This window comes from Notolepis coatsorum, assembly GCF_963971535.1.
Source record: "Notolepis coatsorum genome assembly, chromosome: 16".
Lineage (NCBI taxonomy): Eukaryota > Metazoa > Chordata > Actinopteri > Aulopiformes > Paralepididae > Notolepis > Notolepis coatsorum.
The window spans coordinates 18,788,293-18,814,802 of record NC_140180.1 but is presented as its reverse complement, the minus strand read 5'-3'; the positions used below and the strand labels follow the sequence as shown (position 1 = coordinate 18,814,802).

At 43.7% G+C, this 26,510-nt stretch overlaps 1 protein-coding gene across 1 annotated transcript in view; it reads right to left on the bottom strand.

Annotated features, from left to right (window-relative positions):
- hydin (HYDIN axonemal central pair apparatus protein) overlaps positions 1-26,510 on the bottom strand; it is a gene marked incomplete at both ends in the record, with an annotated part of 297,572 nt that overhangs the window by 265,835 nt on the left and 5,227 nt on the right. Inside the window, 1 exon segment of the mRNA XM_084331981.1 lies at positions 14,924-15,070. Coding sequence (XP_084188107.1) covers positions 14,924-15,070 — 147 coding nt within the window.

Below are 26,510 nucleotides of genomic sequence, written 5' to 3'. Positions count from 1 at the left end.
CAGTATAGTGTGTGTGTGGCATGAACTGCCACTTACCAATGCCTGTGGCCATCTCATGTCGGCACAACAACAATGCCAACGTCAACACTGGACTGAGCTTAAACTGCAAGGGAAGCTTGCCTGTCTCCCTGCCGCTGACCACTCTGTCTCGCACGCAGTTTTAAAAAATTTAGCTATTGATGAGAGCATCATCATTTTCACTTTAAAAGCTATGGCTACAGGTTTTACCATTGAAGCTCAACCTTTCCATCTGGTTCCCTGGCAGTCATAGCCCACACTGCATACACCATGGTCACGAACAGACAACAGAAACCATGTCTCACATACTCAACGCTGTCATGCATACAAAGGGCTCTACATTTGTAGGCATGATAGGATCGTGGATCTGATTGCAGACAGTGTTAGTTCCACACTCGGGTCACCTGCAACATATAAGCTGTATAAGCACACCAGTGTGAAGCCATTATGTTTAATCTGTGTAGGGACAATTCACTGTTCTCTGATATTTCAGCAAACACCCCCCGATGTTGTTGTTGTTAATGAGAATAACAGAGGAGGTTCTCATCCTAGAAGTTGGCTGCACGTTTGACTACAGTCTAGAGCAGCGGTTCCCAAACTTTTTTGGCCATGCAGCACCCCCCGTCACCTCCCGACCTAGCTGACGCACCCCCCAATGGCCAACATAAAAAAGACAACACAGTCTATTCATAGGCGCACTAAAGGCATCAGGTTTAATCCAATAAGAACACATACCAAAGTATGACAAACAAAATAAAATACTTCACCACACGAAAGAACAAAATGAGAATTACGTGCATAGACTCAGAACCAGATTGGCCAAAAAACAAGAAAATGATGTTGAATCCACGTCTGAGATGCATCCATAGGTGGGAAATATGTCCGTAGCTGCTCAGCGAGTTGGTTGAGGTGTTCTGTTATTAGGCTTTTTACAGGTTCACCCATGACAACTTTGTTTCCCTCCAAGACCGCATGAAGTGTAGGGAAACACATGATCATAATACGCTGCCACAATAATAGCGCACCGGTCCCAGTCGCACGCCTATGGCATTTTGGCAGGAAGCAAAGTGCATTTTGGATACATTTTTTTTTTATTATTATTATTAAAACGTACGTTTTTAATTTAAAAGTTTAGTAAATTTCATGATTTACACAGTGAAAATCCCCATTTAAAATACTGTATATTAGTTATATTTATTAGTAAAATAACACCATAGCACCGCCATTAGCCTTTTCATGTCACGCACCCCCAAGAGGGCTCTCGCGCACCACAAGGGGTGCACCGTGCACGCACCACAGTTTGGGAACCACTGGTCTAGAGGAAGCCTTTACAACCAAAATGTTAAAGTATCAACTGTTAGAGCATACCATATCACAACTCGGCTACAACTGTACACGTTTAGTCTTCATATTTGGAAGCCTGGGTCATGTTCATAAGTTGGGTGTTAGAGGCCTTCAGATGGCCGGTCTTCCGAAGAGAAGAGCCAAACAATTAGCAAGATATTGCTCAGTGTCAGCTATTATTGGCAGCCGCACAATTTGGAGAAGACGCTGCTATCTGTATATGTGTGTGTGTGTGTGTGTGTGTGTGTGTGTGTGTGTGTGTGTGTGTGTGTGTGTGTGTGTGTGTGTGTGTGTGTGTGTGTGTGTGTGTGTGTGTGTGTGTCGTGTTCAATGTTAAACAATTGTGCAACCTCATACACTGTACCTAAATGTGCTACTGTAGAAATAACATGAATAACATTCCACATGGATACACGATACATTGATTAATCAAATTTTTTTTTTGGGGGGGGGGGAAGCAATACTTTTATTATTTTCTTTTCTTATATTATTTTATATAATCATTTTAAATCTCTCTACATAAAATTGTGTTTTTACATTGCAGAAAATCACAGCAAATGGCTTTCTTTAATGCAATTATTTTTGCCTAGTGCGGGGGGGGGGGGGGGGGGGGGGGGGGCAAAGCCCTGAAAATCAGCCCCATCTTGTTTCTAAATCCTGGGAAAGCCCTGGCCCCCTGGGTATGTAAAAACTCCTGTATGTCTCACCCTTTTCGCTCTGTCTTCCCTCCTGACGAGTTTGGGATTCAGGGACCCGTGGACCCGTTTGCTTGACGTTGACATTATATGTGTCTTCAAGTAGTCTGTAATTAAATATCAAAATATAAGAAAACGCAGACTTTAATAAAATAAAAAAAATTAAAATAAAAAAGCCCTGCTGAGCACAGAGCACACACACACACACGCCGACATAATAGGCCATTGATTGATTGATTGATTGATTGATTGATTGATTGAAAATTGTATTAACAGATTGCAGAATGGGTACAATACAGTATGGCTCAATACACACAATTGTTAAGGGGATGCAGACCAGAGAAAGACTTTCGTGTTGTTTACATCAGGGTCCCCATTTTCAATTCATCATAACATGACATACATGACATACAGATAGACATAATAGGCCTACTTGACACATGTAGACAAAGATAATTTAGTGAGGTGAATTAAAGACTGAGTGACAGGAACTCAGCCACCAACCCTTGAACTACTCATACTATGAGGGCTGTCTTAAATACTTCGAAGCTTCGTTCGATGGGCATGGAATTCGAATATGCAAATAAAATTCGATTATTAAAAATATATATATATATTTAAGATGAGGTGCAGACTCGGCACTGACAGATTTGTGTTCATTGTGCTGCTTTTATAAAGCCTCAAATGATGGCTTACAATATTTCATGAAAGCAAAGTGTTTAGTTTGTCTAAGATTTAAAAAGGTTTCAACTTTACAGCACTGACAAAGTTGAACAAAGTGCTGTACAAGTCCCACAACATAATATTTTTTTTTAAATAAAACAAATATTATTTCGAATCTCGGCCTGAAGCTTCAAATTCCAAATAAAATTCGAAGGTCAGCCTACTAACGTTGGGCTATTTATCTCATTTCACAGACCATTTAGATATTCAGCTAAAGGAATTCTATTTTCAAAGTCCATTTCTTAATAACTAAGTAAGGTTTTGCATCAAATGTTATCTTTAAATCAATGGCATTATAAATATAACGGTTAACCTAGCTGACGGTTAACGGTCAAGATTTCACTCCTTTTTTATGTTTACTTATTGATGCTAACATGACAGTTAACGCTGTTTAACGTTAGCCTTAGCAACAACCACCGCTATCACTCGTTTCTTGCTTCATTGCGTCAACCTTTACCTTACCAGTTATTCAAACGAAGTCGGTTGTATACGAAGTCGGTCTTCACAAGTGTTAACTTAGTTACGTTAGTATAACGTTATCTAACTGTTAAGTTAACGTTATGAGTTGAACAGCAAAGTTTGACTCTGTGGTTACAGCGTCTCTATGGCAACACGAGTGTCAAGCGAGCGCGTCGTTCACGCAGGTGTACCGGACTTCCGGTCAGGATTCTTCAAAATAAAGGTTCTCAACTCACAGTCGATATTAGATGATGCATCTTCTTGAGGAACAAAAATATAATAAAGTTAAATCAATATTATAGCTACAATATAGTATAGAGGGATTATTTTTGTAAATAAGACCTTTACAAGGATTTTTGGAAGGGAAACTGCAGCTAACATGCTTGAGGAAATTTCACATGCAATTGCATTTAGATTAAATTATATTGTTATATTGTGTGTTGTTGTGCACTGGGGTAGCATGTAATAAAACGCCTGAACATTACGTCGCAGTCCGGTACGTTTTTTGGATATATAATTGGCAACGAGGGTGGGATCATGGATTCCCTACTTTCACCTCTCTCTCCGTTCCTCGCCCTGCCTGGCGGCCTGTACGTTAATGCCAAGCAAGCAGTGCAAAAATGCTTCCGCATTCGTCACCGCACGCTAGTGCGGTAAAGCGCCCTTCTTTTCAGACAAATGCTACCGTGCGTGCACCGGCGGCGGCGTGCTCGCTCAGGTGCGTGCGTGCGCCGGCGTGCTCGCGCGAGGTGCCCGCGCATGCGACACGAGCGGAGCTCAATATATATAAGTCACCGCCCCTAAATTCAGTATCTAGCAATAGCTCAATTGGCAAGGACACATGGCTGTGGATCCTATGGCTTGTTTGCTGGCGAGTTCGAATCCCATCGAAAATATTTTTTAACGTGATTTTTTTTAACGTGTATTCTTTCGCCGATTAAGGTTAGGCATTGTTTCGGAGTTGGTTAAGGTTAGAACGGTTAAGTTTAGGCGCTGTTAAGGAGCTGGTTAAGGTTAGAGTTTGTCAAAGAGAATGGCAATATAATTTCTATGGTTAAGGTTAGGCATGGTTTCGGAGTTGGTTAAGGTTAGAACGGTTAAGTTTAGGCGTTGTTAAGGAGCTGGTTAAGGTTAGAGTTTGTCAAAGAGAATGGCAATAGACAGCCTATTTCCGCGCGACCTGGGCGCTGGGCGGCGGAAAATGAAAGGCGCATTACTGCATGCCACTACGGTAAGTTTTTGCACTGCTTGCTTGGCATAAAGCTACACGCCACCGGGGCTCCTGCCGCATTCATCAATTCATCAATGACAAAACTGAGGAAAACAAAAACAAACCCTGTGAACTTTGGAAATTACTCAACAACCAACTAGGCTGCAGAAAAAAACTAAAAACCAGGTTTACAAACATAAACATAAAGACAGAAAACACTCTTATCACTCCACTGACACATGCCTTCTCTATTTGAACGACCACATAAAACAAGAGGTGGACGCGGGCAAATACTGCGGCATGGTCATGCTGGACCTCCAAAAGGCTTTCGACACTGTCAATCACTCCATTCTGATTGACAAGCTAAAAGCAATTGGTTTGGATAGTCTATCAGTGAGCTGGATGCAATCCTACCTGGAGGGGAGAGAACAGATGGTAGAGGTAAACGGTACCCTATCCCCCCCCCCCCCTCCCAGTGAACTGTGGGGTTCTACAAGGAAGCATACTAAGACCGTTACTGTTCCTAATTTATGCAAATTACATGTCATCAGCTTGTGACTGCAACTTGTTCCTGTTCGCGAACGACTCAGCCCTGCTGGTCTCTGACAAGAACAAGTTACAGGTTGAACAAACCCTCAGCTCAGAACTCGGCAGAATCTGCACCTGGCTCGCTGACAACAAACTATCATTACACCTTGGTAAAACAGAGTCCATTCTCTTCGGATTAAATAACAAACTCAGCAAGACCAATGGCTTCTCTGTTACAGTGGGTGACAATATTGTCACAAGGAAAGATGAAATTACATACCTGGGTTCCATCCTAGAGGCAAATCTCTCCTGTGATAAGATGGCATCCAATGTAATCAAAAAAAGTCAACCAACGAACAAGATTCTTGTACCGGATCTCCTCTCTGGTAAACAAAAATACCCTGAAGACTCTAACAGGAGCTCTCATTCAAGGGTACTACGACTATGCTTGCACCGCATGGTACCAAAGCACCTCAAAGGCACTAAAAACAAGATTACAAACATCACAAAATAAATCGGTCAGATTACTGCTTGACCTTACTCCTAGAACCCACCTCACCCCTGCCCATTTTGACAACCTAGGATGGCTTAGAGTAGACAACAGAGTACAGCAACTTGCAATGGGCCTGGTCTACAAGATACACTACACCACTAAGGTACCCATTTACATGTCAAAATACTTCCCAAAGGTCAGTGAATACCACAACCACAACACCAGAGGGAGTTCCACAAATCATGTCCAACCCAGATTCGGCTCAAACAAGGGACTAAACACGTTTCGCAATTATGCCACAACAATGTGGAACGCCCTACCCAAAGCTGTAAAGGAATGTGAATCACACCCACCTTCAAAACCGCCCTCAAAGAGCACCTACGGGAGGCTGCAATTCGAAACTGGCCCCCGTAAATGTCTGAACCCCCCTCCCACCTACCCACCCCCTCCAAAAGTACAGTTCCCTCCCCCTCGTATGTATATATTTACTGTTAGGATCTGTTTAACAGTACTGTATATCTGTATATTTGCATATCTTGTATGTCACAAATGTAACTACTGTATATCTGTTTGTCATGTATGTCATAAATGTCATGATTAGATTAGATGATTAGATTAGATAGATTATTACATCTGTATATCTGTATGTTGTGTATGTCATAAATGTCATTAATTGAAAATGGGGGACCCTTATGTAAACAAGACGAAAGTCTTTCTCTGGTCTGCATCCCCTTAACAATTGTGTGTATTGAGCTGTACTGTACTGTACCCAACTGGTATCTATCTTCTTGTCTCTCACTGGAGAAGACGGTAAGCTAATTTCCCAAAATGTTGGCATGTTCCTTTAACTGATCAAATGTGCAGACTCAAAGCCATGGGAACACGAATTGTCCCTACTCCAAAAATTGCATTTGTATTATTATTCACAAGATCGCGGTCTTGCAAAATAGATCCTTTTGATCTGTTTTGCGATTGCTAATGTGTAGGTTGACACAGCTGCATGAAGAACCTATCAGCAAGAAAATCAGGATCATCTGATGCTCTTTGTAACAAAAAAAAACAGTATTTACACTCAAAATAGTGCAAAGAAAGTGTTCTTTGATTTTCCTATCAAAGCTCAAATCAAACCTACGCCCCTGCACACACACACACACAACACAACATTCTGCACTCGCACACACACAAACGCACCACAGGTCACTTTAAACACACAAGAAAAGGACACTTTAAAGGAAGGAAAAGGACACTTTAAAAAATAAGAGAAAATGCACATTGTATAGGAATGTACATAGGATCCAGTGCCTTTAAGCGATTTATTAACATGTCTATTTTACCATGTCTATTCTAGTTATCTTTTTATTATTATTACTATTACTATTGTTTTATTGCATAATCGAAGCGGGCATGGCCAACCGCATTTCACTGTATGCCCTGGTATGTATGTGATGAATAAAACTCTTGAATCTTGACCACATCAGATGCCTATCGATCAGGTGTTTATCTTCGTTGGTCCTGTTCATAGGGGGGCCTTAGCTATGTTTCACCCGTTTCCACTGAAACAGGCCCCACTCGCTAGCAGGGCCCCCTGATTGATAAAACAAACACACCCTGATTGACAAAACAAACACACCCTGATTGACAAAGCAAACACACCCTGGATTGACAAAGCAAATGTGGCCCCCTGACCCTTAAGGTCCTGTGAGTTACATCCATCACATCAAGGGAACATTTGAAATTACATCTCATTGCGGAAATAATGCAATGACAGTATCTTGAGATTAGGCAAGTCACTCTTGGTGATTTTGGCTGTTTTCAGGAAATCCTTGAAACAAGCTAATTTGAACTGGAAAAAGATCAATTGACCCATCTCTTTGACCAAAATGTTTTACCTAGACATTTCTTTTCACAGCGTAGTTATTTCAAGTATGATAGATCTATCAGGTATTTGCCCTCATTCTATAACCCGTCAACCGAGAACAGAGGAAAGTGAGTGTTATGGAAAATATTAAAGGACAAAAGTTGAGCCGTTGTATAAATCATTCTGAGTCAATATTTCTACGACATGAGTCATTATGTTTATTTCTCTTTCATGTTCTACCCCCCCCCCTCGCTAGCAGGGCCCCCTGATTGACAAAACAAACACACCCTGGATTGACAAAGCAAATGTGGCCCTGTCACAACCAAAGGTCTGATGACCAAACAAATGATACCTGGAGCGGGCTGTTGTGAAGCCAGCCCGTCCAGTGCATGCTTTTAAGCACAGGTCCCGGTAGGTAAGAAATAATAAAGCGTTTTTCAAAAGTAGATGATATTTATTGTAACAGAGAATGAAACTCACAACAACACAAAACCAGGGTAGAAGGTAGGGGAGAACAAACAGGGTAAATACAATAAACACGAACAGCAAAGTAAGCACAAGTATCAGCAATAAGGCCAACACAATATATATATTATATATATATATAATATATATATATATATATATATATATATATATATATATATATATATATATATATATATATATATATATATATATATATATATATATATATATATATATATATATATATATATATATATATATATATATATATATATATATATATATATATATATATATATATATATATATATATATATATATATATATATATATATATATATATATATATATATATATATATATATATATATATATATATATATATATATATATATATATATATATATATATATATATATATATATATATATATATATATATATATATATATATATATATATATATATATATATATAATATATATATATATATATATATATATATATTATTTAAATCGTTTTTATTGGTTTTTTAAAGGTTCAACAACATTATATACATACGTACAAACATACATACAATACATGACTACATATAACCGCACAATACCTAAAATAAATGAAAAATAAAGTAGACAAAAATAATAATAATAATAATAAAAGAAAATTGCATTGTTCTTATACAGGTTGTCACTTGCCATATAGAAATTGCCTATCTAATAAATCACCGTTTTATGCCTAAGCATCCTCAGCCGGGAATTTTAGATTAAAATAATCCAAAAATGGCTGCCAAACTTGGAAGAATTTCTGGGTAGAGCCCCTGGTGGAGTATTTAAGTCTCTCAAGTTTTAGGTGTGCCATCACATCTTCGACCCAGCGTCGATATGATGGAGGAATGGCTGACTTCCAGTTAAGCAAGATAAGGCATCTAGCCAACAAAGAGGAGAAGGCCACAGCATCTGATTGAGCGACAGATACCCTAATTTCGCCAGGGAGCACTCCAAAAACTGCAACCAAGTGGTTAGTGGCTGATCTCCCTGTCACACATGAAGGAAAAGGTTTCAAAAACATAAAGCCAGAATCGGGATAGTGATGGGCATGACCAGAACATATGGCAGAGAGTGGCTGGAGCCTGATGGCACCTGGGACAGGTCGGATCCACATCCGGGTAGATCTCGGCAAGTCTGCTCTTAGAGAGGTGTAGTCTATGAAATACCTTGAATTGGAGTAATCCATGTCTGATGCAGACAGATGATGAATGTATTCTTTTAATTGCCAAGAATCGTCAGGGATTTCAAATCCCATATCCTTACCCCATGACTCCCTGATACGGTCCAGTGATGGGGATGCCATCTCTTGGATATCACTGTATAGTGAACTCACTATCCTCTTTTGTTTTGGGTCTCCCTCCAGCCACTTATCCAGCCACCTGTCTGGTTGAAGTACAGGAAAAGAAGCAAAATATTTCTTTACAAAACCCTGCACCTGTAAATATCTGAAAAAATGTGAGCGGGGAATGTCATACCCACCTACCAACTGTTCAAAGGACATAAACAGCCCTTCTTTAAACAGGTCCTTCACCTTCTTTAGCCCCTTTCCGGCCCATGTTTTGAATGCTGCATCCATGAGTGAGGGCGTAAAAAGTGCATTAGATGCAATTGGGAGACAGGGTGAGGCTTGTTTATATTTAAAGTGAGTCCTAAACTGTGCCCATATACGGAGTGAGCCAATCACCATGGGGTTATTTGTGAGGCGCTTTTTACTGAGTGGCAGTGGAGCACACACTAGTGAGGATAGTGATACCGGGTGGGCGGAGTGTTGTTCCATGTCAACCCACACCATTCTGCCTCCCCGTGTGATGCAGCCATCCAATATGTCAGTTTATGGATGTTTGCCGCCCAATAGAATTGCAAAAAATTTGGGAGTGCTAATCCTCCATTCTCTTTCGGTCTTTCCAAGAATGCCCTTCTAATACGCGGGGTGGTCTTATTCCAGATAAAGGTTGTAATAAATGTATCTAATTCTTTGAAAAAGGATTTGGGGATAAAGACGGGCACTGTTTGAAACAAAAATAGGAACCTGGGCATAATTGTCATCTTGATTGAGTTAATCCTGCCGGCTAGTGATAGGGGAAGTGTTGACCAGAGAGCAAGATCTTGTTTAGCCTTATCCAGGGCTGGTTTAAGGCTTAGCTTAAATAAGTCACTATACTTGCGTGTCACAGTCACTCCCAGGTATGTGAAAGACTCTGAGATTATCTTCAGTGGGTATGCCCCGAACGACATCTTTCGAGCTAAATCATTAACCGGAAACAACAAGCTCTTAGAGAGGTACATTTTGTATCGTGAGAACTTGCCAAAGTTTGAGATAATATCCAGTGCCTTCGGGATGGAAACATGGGGATTGGACAGGTACAGGATCAGGTCATCTGCATAAAGTGATAGTATATGTGTTTGGCCGCCCCTAGAAATACCTGCGAGCATTCACTCCTCAGAGCGACCGCCAGTGGTTCAATGGCGAGATCGAACAATAAGGGACTCAATCCGCAACCCTGTCTAGTGCCCCTCCCTATCTGAAAGTATTTGGAAATAGTCTTATTGGTTCGGACCGAGGCCTGTGGTGAAACATACAAGACCCTAATCCAAGCGCGGAAAGTGGGCCCGAACCCAAACCTCTCTAAAGTTGTGAAAAGATATTCATATTCAATGCGATCAAACGCTTTCTGAGCATCGAGAGATAACAGAACCTCTGCTGTGGGCGGGGCTTCAGGAGAGTATATGATATTGAACAGCCTACGTATGTTACCAAAAAGCTGACACTCCAGAATAAAGCCTGTTTGATCCGGGTGTACCACTGTATGGATAACTGACTCCAGTCTACTGGCTAAAACTTTGGTTAAAATCTTATAATCGCAGCACAGCAAACTGATTGGCCGATACGATTCACACTTCAGAGGGTCTTTTCCTTTTTTAAGAAGGACTGAAATTGTGGCCTGAGTCATTGTGGGTGGGAGTGACTCCCGTTCCAATGCCTCTGCATATACATCTTTTAAAATATGAATTAGTTTGAGAGAGAATGTTTTTAAAAATTCTATTGGGAAGCCGTCCGGCCCTGGGGCTTTGCCACCCTTCATCTTCCTGATAGCTCGATCAATTTCAGCCACAGAGATATTGCGGTCAAGATCAGACCAATCCTGGTCACTTAAGGTCTGCAAATCAAGATCATGGATATATATAGTTCCACTTAAATAGAACAGTGGCAAATGGCAGAGGAGCCAACAATATACTTCCACACAATAGTGGCAAATAGGCACAGAGGCCAACAATATATATATATATATAATCCCACACGGGTAATTCACACAAAGTGGCAATAACAGGCGACCTCACATTCCTCTCTGGTCAGTGGCAATGACACAATGAGGCGCGCAGATGTTCTTCTTCTTCTTCTTTTGGCTTTCCGGCAGTCTAGACGCCCGCCGGCGATTGTTTTTAGGTAATGCACAATTATGTGGCCTTACACCTTATGATGCAGGCCTGTGTCCACAAGAAATTCCATGACAGCTTTCACCACTGCCCTTTGCTGTTCCTCAGGTCCTAATATACTTCTCAGAGAGATGCAAGGCATCCCTGCATCCAGTACTGCAGTGAACAGCACACTCTTCTTCTATGTGTATTTACAAGATACAAGATACAAGATACTTTAAGTTCAAGTTCAAGTTCAAGTTCTTTAATAGTTGTCATACAGAAGTACAGGATACTTTCATACAAAATGCACAATGGTTGGTGGTAATTGTTTTCGGTACAGGTTGTTAAGCACAGGTTACATCAAACATGAAACAGACATCAAACATCAAAAACGTCAAAAACGCCCCCCTCCCACTTCCCAATCCCACAATAAATACATATATACATAAATACATATAGGACAGTCACGGTAACAGTGTCAGTCAGTGACAGATGCTTGCCCGTCTGTGCAAAGGGGGGCGGGCCAGGGTGTTCAGTGTTCGGATTGCTGTGGGGAAAAAAACTGTTTGTGAAGCGTGTGTGTCTGGTTAGGATGGACCTGTAGCGACCTGAGGGCATGTGCTGGAATAAGTGGTGTGCTGGGTGAGAGGGGTCGTTGACTATTTTAACAGAGCGGGTGACTGTGTGTGAGGTGTAGATGGAGTCCAGAGAGGGGAGGGGGCAGCCAATTATTTTGGAGGCTGTCTTGATGATGCGTTGGAGTTTGTGTTTGGTGTGTTTATCAGTGGAACCGTACCAGACTGTGATGGATGAGGTGAGGATGCTTTGAATTATGGCAGTGTAGAATTGGACCAGCAGGTGTTGTTGGACTCTGTACTTCCTCAGTTGCCTGAGGAAGTACAGGCGCTGCTGGGCCTTTTTGATGATGGCAGTGGTGTCAATGTCCCATTTGAGTTTATTGCTGATGTGGGTGCCGAGGAACTTGAATGAATCAGTTAGGGTTATGGGTTGGTCTGAGATGGTTATTGGGAGTATGGGTGTTTTTTTTAAGTCCTGAAGTCTATGGCAATTTCCATGGTTTTGGAGGTGTTGAGCAGGAGGTTGTTGGAAGAGCACCACCTCACTGCTCTGTCCACCTCCTGCCGGTAAATGGACTCGTCGTTGTTGGAGATGAGGCCCAGGATGGTGGTGTCGTCGGCGTATTTGAAGGCCTTGTCTGAGCTGTCCAGGGGGGTGAATTGGTTAGTGTACTGTAGAGGGAGAAGAGCCAAGGGGAAAGGACGCAGCCCTGGGAAGCCCCAGTGCTGAAGGTCAGAGGGCGGGATGATTTGTTTGGCATATTTGGCACATTCCATAAACACATGTTGCACCGTTTCTTCTGCCCCACATTCACACAGTCCATTTCCATGCTTCCCAATGTGGGCCAGTCCCCCCGCTAGTCCACAGTGTCCAAACCTCAACCTTGTCATTATCACCTGCTCTCTTCTGCTGTTCCCCAGAGTGACGTTCCCTCCCCTAACATTATTATGTAAGCTGTAATAAAACCTTCCTCTCTTTTCTCCCTCCCATTCCTTCTGCCACCTCCTGGTAATATCTGCCTTTATTTTACTGCGGTATTCTGATACCCCCAAGGCTAAGCCCACATCCACCTCCTCCCTCCTCAGGGCCTCTTTGGCTGCCAAATCCGCAGCCTCGTTGCCCTCCACCCCTACATGGGCTGGAACCCATATGAACCCCACTTCGATTCCTGCCCATTCTGCTCTATACAATGCAGTTAGCAGTTCGCAGATGAGATCCGGCCTGACCCGTGACCTCCCACCCTGCAGAGCCATCAGCGCAGCCTGCAGAGTCCGAGCAGATAACCACCTGCTGCGGCCTCACTTCTTCCACCCAATTTACTGCCCATAATAAGGCCACTACTTTTTTTTTTTTTTTTATTGATCTTTTTCCCCCTCCATTTTCCTCCGATTTTCTCCCATCCCAATGTTAGTCGTTATGCCAATTCCCAATCCCCTTCCTGGTCGCTGCGCACTTACCCCCCACAGTCGGTCTGGGAGAGTGGAGGCTATCACGTCCAGCCAATCAACCGCTTCTTGTCACCTGGCAGCGCGGATTCTCATCGAGAGGGCGTAGCGTGTGGAAGGATCACACTATCCCACCCAAGTCCTATCCGCGCTTAGCAGGCGCCCTGACCGAACTGTAGGAGTCGCTGTTTACAACGACCCGGACCCACCCCGCCAGCTTCTCCCACCCTCTAATACTGCCAATTGTATTAGTGTGAACGGCCAGCTAAGCTGGTGACAACCCCGGAGCTGTGAGCTGGATTCGAACAGGCGAATCTAGCCGCTCCGGGGTTTGGTGACGAACGCAATCTCCGTTACGCCACCTGACCGATAAGGCCACTACTTCTGATGTAAAGACTGACACCCCATTTGACAGTCGTCTGCTCTGGGTGACCCGCAGGGCGGGAATGTGGATTGCAAACCCCACCCTTTTACTGTTTGGATCCATGGACCATTCTGTGTATATTTGTAAGTGACCTTCCCAGTTCTCCTGCATCCTCTTCCTCACCAAATCCTCTGGGTGAGAGAGTACCCTCCTCCCTCATTCTCTCAGATATAATAAAGTCCACCTCCACTTTTGGTAAGCCATGGTGGAACAGCAGGCCATACTGTACCACCGCAGTGCCCCCCGCACCCCACTCAATCCCAGCTCCTCCTCCTCCACTCTTATCCTGAAAACAAAACTCCCACTTTTCCCACCCTCTCCTCCCCACTCCCAGCACTCCTCCAACAACTGCCTGCCTGGGTGAACTTGTTCATGCCCATTTAGCTTGGCTATATAGTGCAAGGCTAGCTTCCTTCTCCTTAATGCTAATGGTGTCTCTCCCATCTCCACCAGCAAGGCTGGGATTGGAGTTGAGCAAAAAGCCCTGCTACACACTCTCAAAGTCTTTGCCTGTACCCTATCTAGTCTTGCCACGTTGGTTTTGGCTGCAGCTCCAAATGCCAAGCACCCATAGTCCAAGGCTGAACGGATCATGGCGCTGTACACCATTGTACACCGTGTCTCTGTCTGCTCCCCTTGTGCTCCAAGCAAGACGTTGCATAACATTTATAATCTTCTCACATTTAGTCACCGTTTTTTTTCTATATGTTTTCTCCATGTTACCCTCTCTTAAAAAATCACTCCTAGAAACTTAAACTCCTTGACTCTCTCTACTGGCTTGCCATACATAGAGAGCCCCAGACCTCCAGTCTTTCTTTTATCAGTAAAAATAACAAATTTAACAAAACTTTTCCACAGACATTTTGAACCCCCATTTCTCAGCCCAGTCTACCACTTTATCCAGTGCCCCTTGTATCTTTCCTGTTAAAAAACATAATATTCCCCCCTCTTTTCCTAATTGCCCCATCATCAGCGAACAACGATAGCCCAAACCCTGCCCCCACCTTTTGAAATATATCATTAATCATAATGTTGAATAGCAGTGGGCTAATAACACTCCCTTGAGGAGTACCATTATCTATCCCCACTATCTGAGAATATGCTCCCACGACTCTGACCTGTATGGTCCTGTTTTGCAGGAACGCTCTGATCCAGTTCAGCATCCGCCCTTGTATTCCAGCATTAAACTAAATTATGTTATATAATTGAAACTGACTTGACTGTCCCTGCTGACTTGAAGGTGGCAGCAGTCACCCCAATTCTCAAAAAACCCGGTCTGAACCCCGATAACCTCAACAACGTCCACACCATTTCCAACCTCCCCTTCCTCAGCAAGGTCCTCGAGCACGCAGTAGCCGCCCACCTACAGAGTCACATGGCACACCATGACCTGCTAGAACCACTCCAGTCTGGGTTCAGGGCTAAACACAGCACCGAGACCGCCCTGATCAAATGACCTCCTCATGGCTGCTGATGCTGGCAACATCAACATCCTCATCCTCCTGGACCTCTCAGCTGCTTTTGACACCATCTCACACTCAACCCTCCTAGACCGCCTGGAAAGTGTCCTTGGCATCACTGGTACCCTGTCCTGGTTCACATCCTACCTAACTGTAGCAGTGTGGATTATCCCTGCTTTATGGGAGTGGATGTACACTGCCACCTGGTAGTGGGAACGCAGCAGATCTGGGTCCGGCTGAGTCCCCGGCTGTAGGCCAGGGCCCTCATTTATCAACAGTTCTTAGAAAGTCTTCTACTTTCGTTCGTAAGCACAGAATTTAGAATGTGTGTACGCACAAAAAAAAACGGGATTTATCACACGTGCGTACACAGGTCGTACGCACACCTGTCTTGATAAATATCACTTTGATCCTACGCTGGAGCTCGTGCATGGTTTTAAGTATTTGCATACCAGAACCGCCACGATTATCCATATTATGGTAATGAAACACCCCCATGGGATGTGAAATAATGGTCTGACCCGAGGGAAGCGTGTTATGGAGAAATACGAGACAGGCTGATAGACATGTACACGTACGGTGATGTCGGATATGATATCTCTTAAAGACCATATTAACTAATAAAGCCTGTGCTGGAATATGACTGCCTTTTTCCGTTTTGTTCGATTAATACCCAGGGATTAAAGTTCTCCTCAATTTTATTCCAAATCGCGACGGATTTTCCGTAAATTTTCTACCTGCTGCATATGATTTCTAGAGGCATACAATCTATTTTGATGTCAGTATTGGGTAGCCTATATAAACAATAATACGAGAGCATATACAAGAACAATGAATCTCACTGCCATGTATGATGTAGCCTATACGCCATGTGTAGCCTGCCTATGTGATCAATACAAACATGAACTTGAATCCCATCATCATATTTACATAGTCTGTCCACTATGTTTATTACTTTGTTATTCCCCCCCCCCCCTATCTATGTAAAGCGACCTTGCATGGGTCTCTTGAAATGCGCTATATAAAATGAAGCTATTATTATTATTGTTATTATTATTATTCTTATCACGTCTGTGATAAGAGCTCACAAAAAAAAATACTGTCTTTTACTGTTAGTCTCAGTGAAGTTTCAACGGAGCGAGGTAATCTATTCTAACCAACAAATTGAAGTAGAAAGCATTTCGTTGTGGCCAATCTTATTTGGAAACATGACACAAAATAATAGTATGTTGCTTTTTATTTGAAACAATATTTAATCGGGTTTGGAGGTGGGTGTTCTGCGTCTGCCCCCTGTGCCAAACAAGCAAGCTAACCTCTTGTTCGCGCAGGAGCCTGTTATAATTACACTACTGTCGCTATTTCACAATGAACTATAATGAATTACGGTTCATACAGAACACGTGCCAGTGTCGGGAGTAATGCACAAAAGCTTATTTCCGCATTGAAACTAATGCATGAACTGAGGAGCGCATATGCCGTCCGTCTGCAGTAACGATATTCTACCACCAGGCGTCAGCTACGCATGCTCCGAGCTGTGCGTAGATATACGCACAAAGTGAAGTTCACGTTCAAATTGATAAATCCCACACTTTGCTTAGAAATTATCGTACGCACGGGTTACAAGTTTCTTTAAGTTTCTTTAATAGTTGTCATACAGAAGTACAGAATACTTTTATACAAAATGCTTCTTACTGTTACACTCCAGAGACTGTGCAAGACAAGATAAGTATGAAATAAAATAACATAGTATAGCATGTAAATTAGAAGTAAAAAAATTAGGTCACAGTGTTCAGTATAGACATATGTACAATGTTCGATGCAGAGTAGACGTAACTGAGTTACCATATAATATACAATACTGTGTAGTGTACTAATATACAATACTATATAGTGCAAGGCAGAAATAGGATGAGGTGCAATTTAGGTACAATTTACAGTAGGTGTACGAGTTGTAGTGCAAATCCTTTATCAATAAATATAAAGTGTGTTTGTGTGATCTAAAGTGTGGAGAGTGGGTGCTGCAGTGTGTTGTTTGTTTAAGTGAGTGTGTGCGTGTGGGTGTGTGTGCTGTGTGCATTTGATGGTTGTTGCATAGTGTTTATTGTTCGTTTAGCAGCCTGATGGCCTGGGGATAGAAGCTTCTTCTGAGTCTTTCTGTGCTCGCCTTAAGACTCCGGTATCGCTTGCCTGACCGCAGCAGTTCAAAGAGGCAGTTGTTCGGGTGGCTCGAGTCCTTAATAATTCTCTTAGCCTTCCCCTTGCACCGCTTGTTGTAAATGTTCTGGAGGGTGGGAAGCCCCCCTCCAATTGTGCGTTCGGCTGAACATGTCACTCTTTGTAGTCTGCTACGGTCTTGTGCAGTGCTATTCCCAAACCAGGAGGTGATGTTGCCAGTCAGGATGCTCTCTATTGTACATGAGTAGAAGTTCCTAAGGATCTTCTGACTGACTTGGAACTTCCTTAGGCGCCTGAGGAAGTAGAGGCGTTGTCGTGCCTTCTTCACAACACTGTCAATGTGTGTGGTCCATGTCAAATCCTCGGATATGTGGGCTCCGAGGTACTTGAAACTGTTCACTCTCTCAACCGGTGCCCCGTCGATGCTGAGGGGGCTGTAGTCCTTGACCCCCGACCTCCTGAAGTCCACAATCATCTCTTTTGTTTTGCTGACGTTCAGGGAGAGGCAGTTCTCCTGACACCACTGTGACAGGTTCTCTACCTCTTCCAGGTAGGCCCTTTCGTCGTTGGCAGAGATCAGGCCCACCACTACTGTGTCATCAGCAAATTTGATGATGGTGTTGTTGTTCCGCTGTGCTACGCAGTCATGTGTGTACAGGGAGTAGAGGAGGGGGCTCAGAACACAGCCCTGGGGGGCCCCTATGTTGAGCGTGATGGATGAGGAGGTGCAGTTGCCTGCTCTTACCACCTGGGGTCTGCCCGTCAGGAAGTCCAAGACCCACTGGCAGAGGTCATAGTTCAAGCCCAGGTCCCTGAGCTTGGCTATGAGTTTGGAGGGGACTATGGTATTAAATGCTGAGCTGTAGTCGATGAACAGCATTCTCACATAGTTCCCCTGCCTCTTGTCCAGGTGTGATGCTGCTGTGTGCAGCACATGGGCTATGGCGTCCTCCGTGGACCTGTTGGGGCGATATGCAAATTGCAGAGGGTCCAGGTTGATGGGGAGGGAGGAACAGATGTAGCCCTTCACTAGCTTCTCAAAGCACTTCATGGCTATGGAGGTGAGGGCTACAGGGCGGTAGTCGTTGAGGCAAGCGGGCGTAGATTTTTTGGGTACAGGGATGATGGTGGACTTCTTCAGACAGGTGAGGATGACAGCCTGTTCCAAGGACAGGTTGAAGATGTCAGTGAATACCGGGGCCAGTTGGTCGGCACAGACTTTTAGGACGCGGCCGGGGTTGCCGTCCGGTCCTGCTGCCTTCCTGATATTCACTTTTTTAAAGATCCGTCTCACCTCATGCTCTGTTACCCTGAACACTGAGTCTCCATCAGCAGACCCCCCCCCCCCCCATTGCCGTGGTTTGTAGGCTGGTGTTTTTATTCACAGCCTCAAACCTCGCATAGAAGGAATTGAGATCATTTGCTAAGGAGATGTCATTGTTCAGTTTGAGGGAGGTGCCTTTGTAATCTGTCATTGTTCTGAGGCCCTGCCACATGCCTCTAGAGTCAGCCTGTTCGAACTGAAGTTCAACTTTATCCCTGTAACGCCGTTTTGCCTCTTTTACTGCTCTCCTGACGTTGTATCTTGCCATCTTGTGTTCTTCCATGTTGCCTGTCTCCAGCCCGGTGTTGTATGCTGATGTGCGCACTTTCAGAGCCTCACGGACGAATTTGTCTACCCAGGGCTTTTGATTTGGGTAGATTTTAATTGTGGTGGAGGGGATTGTTTCTTCTACCAGAGTACAGACATAGTCAAGCACCGTTTCAGTGTATTCGTTAATATTGGCTGTGTTATCACGGAATACACTCCAGTCTGTGCATTCAAGTGCAGCTTGGAGTGACTCCTCTGACGTCACGGCCCAATGCTTAACCTCTTGCGAGACCACCGGCGTTCGCTTGAGACTTTGTTTGTACTTTGGCAAAAGAAAGATGGCGGCGTGGTCCGATTTACCGAATGGACTAAGAGCCTGTGACTTATACCCATTCTTAAATTGCGAGTATACATGGTCTAATATGTTCTCGCCTCTGGTGGGACAGGTCACATGCTGATAGAAATTCGGCAACACCTTTTTAAGACGCGCGCTGTTGAAATCACCCAGAACCAAAATGGCCGCACATATCTGTGCGTACGCAACGTTGATAAATGAGTATTGGAGTGGAGGTTTAGCAGAGGGAGTGGATGGGGCCTAGGATTCACTAACCTAGGGGTGGTGCGCTGGTCCTTCTTGCCCTCCAGGGTGATTCGAAGTAGTTCCCCACACACCCACACTTCCCTCAACACTTCCTGCGCCCTCCCACACCCGATGACAGTAATGATGGATGATATACTTTCTCCCCAAAGCAGTACCCTTCCTGATTGGCGAGTAGAGACCTGTCCCAATGATGCATAGGCAGGGGGTGGGGAAAGGGTTAAACAATAATGAGCATTACCCGGAAAGGAAAGGGTTAGACAGAATGCACATTAACAGACACGCACACAGTGTTCCCATTTAGCTCTCTTTTACTGACAGACTTATCTCTTAGACATGTATTTACACAAGGCACAAGAATCAAAGCTCTTTCCACACTGGGCACCTAGTGCTCTCACTCTACGGCAATGACTAAAGTTCTTCCCACACTGGTCAAGACACAGTAATAAAACCTGTCCCTTTAAGGGTTTAAATACTTGTTCATTCCCCCGTAGGTGGAGAGAGAGGGGAGGGAGAGGGAGAGGGGTACAGGAGCTACTCAATGGGAATTTTATAAAAGAACACATGTTATCACACCACATTCAACCAAAAGACAGTGGGCCCATGTTGAAAACAAAAGTCCTATCTATAGCCGGCTTCCCCAAAATAATAAATGTCGGGCGCCCCTAATCACTGTTACCAGTGTCAGTTCAAAGTACTGCTTCTCTTCGCCCTTAAAGGGCCCGCTCCGCACAAAGAGAATGTCTACCGATAAAGTTCCAGCACTCGGAGCGCTCACTGTAACTGGCTTGAGTGTACTTAACCAAGGGCGGGCCTGCTCTCACCACTGAACGTCCGTGTGGTGAGATGGCCATCGAGAAGTCCCGTGATAGCAGGAGGCGGGGCTGGGTAGACGTTAGGCAGGTGACTGCTGGAGGGCAATGGCTCGGAGGGGCTGGAGGTGCGTGCAGTGCAGCGACGTCCGCTGCTGGGCTGGAGAGGTGGGGTGACACGCGGGCTAAACTGTGGTGCTAGGCCTAACTGAAACTAAGCTGTAGGTCGGGACAACTTCCTGTCCTGTCGCCTATACTTTAACTAAAACGCAACGTGTCCAATATCTACCACACTCTTCGGCAGTAGCACATCTGCTTCTTCGTTCACAATGTCTCTTTAGCATTAACTGGAAACTAAGCTATCGCATATTCCATTACTAACCCGCCTCGTGACTGGGTATATATTCTGCATGCTTATTGTCTGGAGCTCCAGCTCCAAGCGACCTCTTGCCTCTCTGGAAAACGATGAAGAGGAAGTTCCGCCGCAGGCGCCGCGCCCTGAGCCCATACTTCTTCATCTGTGTCCCCCTGCCCAACGTCGCCCCCAGCTCCCCCTGGCGGTACCTGTATCATGTCCCACTATTAAGTGTCAATGTTAGGATATGGAGGATCAAGAGGGGTCAGCAAGTTACACAACGTCATCGCGAACACCGAGAATGCAAGGAATTAACGTTAGACACATTGAATTATTGTTAGACATATTCAGGTGTGCTTGAATTTGAACAAAACAGAGGATATGGAGAGGGCTTCAGCGTTCTTATTTTGTTTCAGGTAGGTGCTCTTTGGATTAAATCCGGGGTAGGATTCACTTATAAAAGAAAGGTTGAGATCCAAGGCAGCTCTACAATTTTTTAAAAAGCCTTTATTTATTGGCTTACATTATTTAGAAAAATCTTTTTAAAAAACCGACATGTTTCGGCCTACATGGCCTTCTTCAGGGTGTTGTAGCTGTGACAAAAACAATACTGTGACTAAGGCCCCGTTTAGACGGAAACGCTAGCAGGTGAATCCGCAAAAATATTTTTGCGGATGTGCCTTTCGTTTATACGGAAACGGCGTTTTTACGGGGTGAAACCGCAAAAAAGTGAGACTACCTTCCAGGGTGGAATTCCTAGAAACGCAAAAGCTTTGCGATCTCGTCTAAACTATCAAAACGTATAAATCTGTTAAAACGATGACGAAAGGGTTGTCACGGCTCTGGTCGCGCGTACTGCTTACGTCACAGGTAGCAGGTATGCGCCAGTAGCCGAGACGTAAACAAAGCAAGTATGTCTGACTTATATCAACGGAGATCACCTGAAGGCTACATTGGCAGTACTTTTAACCCTTTCACTGCCACACGACAGAAGGTTAACCCTTTACTATCACACAACCGGCTGTCGTTGTCGTGTGGCAGTGAAAGGGTTAAATACACAAGAATCTGTCCCGCGGCGTGAGTGGACCCACTGTCTGTGAGTGACTCTGCTTTGGTGCAATCACATTCCCCATCCACAGTCTGCAAATCAAAGGCAGAGTAGGGCGGGTCTTCACAGCACGTCATGTGACATATGCGCCAATCGTGTGACAGTGGGGCTCCGTCGTCTCGAGTCGTTACAGCGTCGTCTGCACGCAGAATTCCATCCCAAAACGCTCGTCTAAACGTAAAATTAAAAGTGAAACCGCAAGATGACTTTTGCGGTTTCTGTTCACAAAACGCTCGTCTAAACGGGGCCTAAATAGAGGAAAAAAGGAAAAAACATAACTCAGGGAGTGACTAATTACAATGGGGGACAGCTGGTCCCAAATAAATGAAGGCAAAGCAACATTCTCAACTTGAGTTGAAGAAATATACAATAATACTAAATAAAAATAAACAAATTTGTATATTATATAAGTATATATACACACAAACTCAAAATATTATAACAACATAAAGAAATGAGTCAAAACAAACATAGAATAGATCAATAATAATATAAACAATTATCAAAAATTATCAAAAAATTATCAAAAAACAACAATGTAAGAGCATTGAGTAATGCAAGACAAAAAATAATAATACTATAATGTAATCTACTTAGCCTATAAAAGTGACAGTATGTCCGTAGAGTAATTTAAACCTGCAAAGAGGTGGCCTGTAGTCTATCAAAATACAATAAATAACAATGTATAAATACAATAAATAAATAAAGTGATCTACTGGCCTATAAAAATGATACCATGTCTATGGAATCATTTAAACCTGGGAGTGAGGTGGCCTGTAGTCTATCGATCCAGCGACTTTCTTTCTGGTTTAGAATTCTTTGTCTATTTCCTCCTCTAGACGTGAGCGGAACACTGTCAATTCCGATAGCTGTAAATAAAGCAGAGGTACTATGGTGAACTTCATGAATATGTTTAGCCATTGCATAATCCATGTTGTTAGTTTTGATAGCATATTTATGATCTGCCAGTCGATCAAGTAGGCGGCGTTTCGTACGACCAACATAAAAAGAGTCACATTTGGAACAAGACAGTATATAAATAACATGTGTCGTTTGACAATTAATAAAGCTGTTAGAAGTATATGTCTGTTTTGTAACTGGGTGGGTAAAACCTTTTGATCTTATCACCACATCGCATTGTTTGCAGTGACCACATCTATACTATGTGGGCTTTTGCTTCAAAGCAGTCGCTAAATAGGTTACAAGTGGTACAAAATAAGGCAGCAAGACTCGTTCTTGGTTGTTCATATAGGACTAGTGTTGTTCAAATGCATGAACGTCTTAGTTGGAGGAGTGTTGAGAAAAGACTTTCTGCCAACCTTTTAATTTGTTTTCATAAAGTGATCACAACCCACAGTCCTAAATATATCACGGATAAAATAATTTACGCCTCAAATGTGCACATGCATTTTACCAGAGGGGCAAGTCGAGGGCAGATTATTCTACCCCATACAAACACTAACAGTATGCAAAGAACAGTTTTATATAGGGCTATTAGGGCATGGAATTATCTTCCAAGTGACATACGTGACATAAGAGGTGTAGCAAGCTTCAAAAATAAATTAAAATCTTACATGTAGCCAATATTGACAATGCTGAGATATGCAATATGTTACCGTTGATGTACATATTTAGATATAATATGTTTGTGTGTTAATGTTGTTGTGGTTCCTCAGTTGGTACGTCTTGCTATGTTGTGTTTCCTTATTTGGTATGTCTTGCTATGTTTTAATTGTATTATGTTTTAATTGCAATGTATATGTTGTAATGTTTTAATGTTGTCTTGGACCCCAGGAAGACTAGTTGACGTCTCGGCGTCAGCTAATGGGGATCCTTTGCTAATAAACAAATAAACAAATATACGTTCCTATAGGAGGCTTTGGTAACCATGTAGATTTGACATCTGCCGGTAGGTATTAATTGTCAAACGACACATGTTATTTATATACTGTCTTGTTCCAAATGTGACTCTTTTTATGTTGGTCGTACGAAACGCCGCCTACTTGATCGACTGGCAGATCATAAATATGCTATCAAAACTATTTACATAGTCTGTCCACTATGTTTATTACTTTGTTATTTCCCCCCCCCCCCCCCCTATCTATGTAAAGCGACCTTGCATGGGTCTCTTGAAAGGCGCTATATAAAATGAAGCTATTATTATTATTGTTATTATTATTATTCTTATCACGTCTGTGATAAGAGCTCACAAAAAAAATACTGTCTTTTACTGTTAGTCTCAGTGAAGTTTCAACGGAGCGAGGTAATCTATTCTAACCAACAAATTGAAGTAGAAAGCATTTCGTTGTGGCCAATCTTATTTGGAAACATGACACAAAATAATAGTATGTTGCTTTTTTATATCCGGACAGAGGAGAGCAGCCATCGGCCTATCAAGCCGTGGCACACCCTCTCTCATACCTTCGACCAACCCCGCCACCCGCGTAACTGGTATGTAGGCGGGAGTAAGGCCCATGATGTGAGCCACCACCTCGCCCCGACGAACATAGGCCCCCATTGAGGGGAAAAATGGGTAGACAACGTCCACCCCTCTCACCGGGCGACGCTGCCAGAGATGACCTATGAGATCATCGGGGGCAGGAGCAGGCAATGGCTGCGGCAGCGGCACGCCGTTTGCAGCGGCCGCTACTGCCATGAGCTCGGGGAACAAAGCCTGCAGTTCCCCCTGCTGACTTCCCTCCACCGAACCCGCATCCCTCACATGCAGCAGGCTTCGACCGGTTGAGGAGCCACAGTCTGATGTGGCTGATAGCAGGGCATCCTGCTGATGAGGCCGAGGTGGTTCCCCGACATCCTCGAACAAGGCGCCCCAAGGAGACATTTCACCCCCCTCCAGTGCTACCTGGACGGGTGGGATACTCGCCTCCACTGGGCCTTCAAACAAGAATCCGTCCGCCTCTACCATGTAATCCTCAGTTTCCATAGGGCATGCAGAGACCGACGCATCCTCGCTGGTCTCCAGCAATTCCCCAAACCCAGGCCGTTCGCGTCTGCAGGACACCATCTTGTGACGTGAACGGGCAGATGCGAAAAGTTTGCGTCGCAAATCCTCCGGAACCAAAGGAACCGGCCGCTCAAGAACGGACGATTCCCTGGAACCAGAGGAACCAGAGTCGGGATCAGGCCACCGCCGGAGCAACGGCACCGATGCACCGGCTCCTCGGAGAGGCAAACTACCCATCGGCTGTCTCCCGGGCTTGGCTGGCAACGCGCCTGTGCATATGTGAAACGTAAACAAACTGAAACGATAAAACTATACTTCCCCAAATGGTCGTTCCCGTGGGCCGGTTTTGTTGATTCCGGAAATTACTATCCTAGTTTGTCCCGTGAGTTGCACCTCAATGTTATTCTCTGTATAACGGTACTTGTCTCTCAATGCTCGGCGCGATATCAGTCGGCATATTGTGCGTATACAAACGAGACTTTAAACAGACAAACAAACATTAATACATATAAGTTAACGTGTGTGTATATCTGACTGTATTGGACCGCTGTTCGTTTAGTCGGCCAGCATCTGCTGCGACAAGGCATTTATCCCTTGATATACCTATACATCGTTATTAAAGTCATAACGACCGAACCTGACTTCGAAATTTAACAGCGATATATTAGATTATATATATCCTTCAATCATACTCTCGGTCTCTTCAACCCGCGACTAATGTCCCGTTAAATGTACATTCACGTACTACCGGGACATCGCCGGTCACCTTCCCGCTATCTGTATGATTGAAGGGTTAATTTTAATCCGAATATATCGTTTTCAGGAATGGAAGAGGTTGTGAGCTTAGTTTGAGGTTGAATCTATGAATATATAACGTTACTCTGTTAAATCTAATCTATGATTATAACAGCTTCTCGGTCCTAACTTCCCGCCTCTTTGCCAAAAGAATCACAGAACAGTTTCTAAGAGAGTAGCGTTTTCCAATGATATCACTCTAATAAGCTCACGTATCTCCTTTTGTTGCCTATATTTCAGCCTGTATCATCTAGACTTGGGTTAGCAATTCAACAACCTTAATTTGTGCCCTAACTTTCGGTTTGGCAACAGCTCAAATCCGGGAATAGCACTAACAACCCATCCTCTCAGAACATCTGTCCAGATAAGGACCCAGGTACACGCGTTTCCCCGGTACGATTCTCAATACAGATCAGATATATTAATACACGCTATTCTTACTCAGCCATGATCTCAATATTTGACAACATTCTGTAATATTCACCTGGCACAGAGAAAAGCGGGAAGGTTTTAATTCCTTGCCATACATTTTTGGTCGACCATCTATTATACTCACTTTTCTCTGTATAGCTGAAACAATACAGCACGCCGGTAGGACGCAAGAAGTCCGTCACAAGTTCGTAGACGCCAATTGTGGGATATTTGTGGATATCCTGATGAAGAATGTTCTCAGTCAACCGAGGTTTGGATAATAACAAAGGTTTATTAACCAAACAGATAGATTACATAGAGAGAATGGCTGAGGGCTTCCCCCAGGTGATCAGCTGAAATGACCCAGGTGAGAAGACCTCGATTGTGGTCGGGAGGAGCCCTTTATAGTTCAACAAGGGGGGTGTGTGGTCCCATTTGATAGGTCAAATGGGGGGGGGGTACAGGTTTGGGGAGAAAGGGGAGGGCAGGGCCGCCTCAGGGGGTGTGCGAGCAGTGCGGTCGCACAGGGCCTC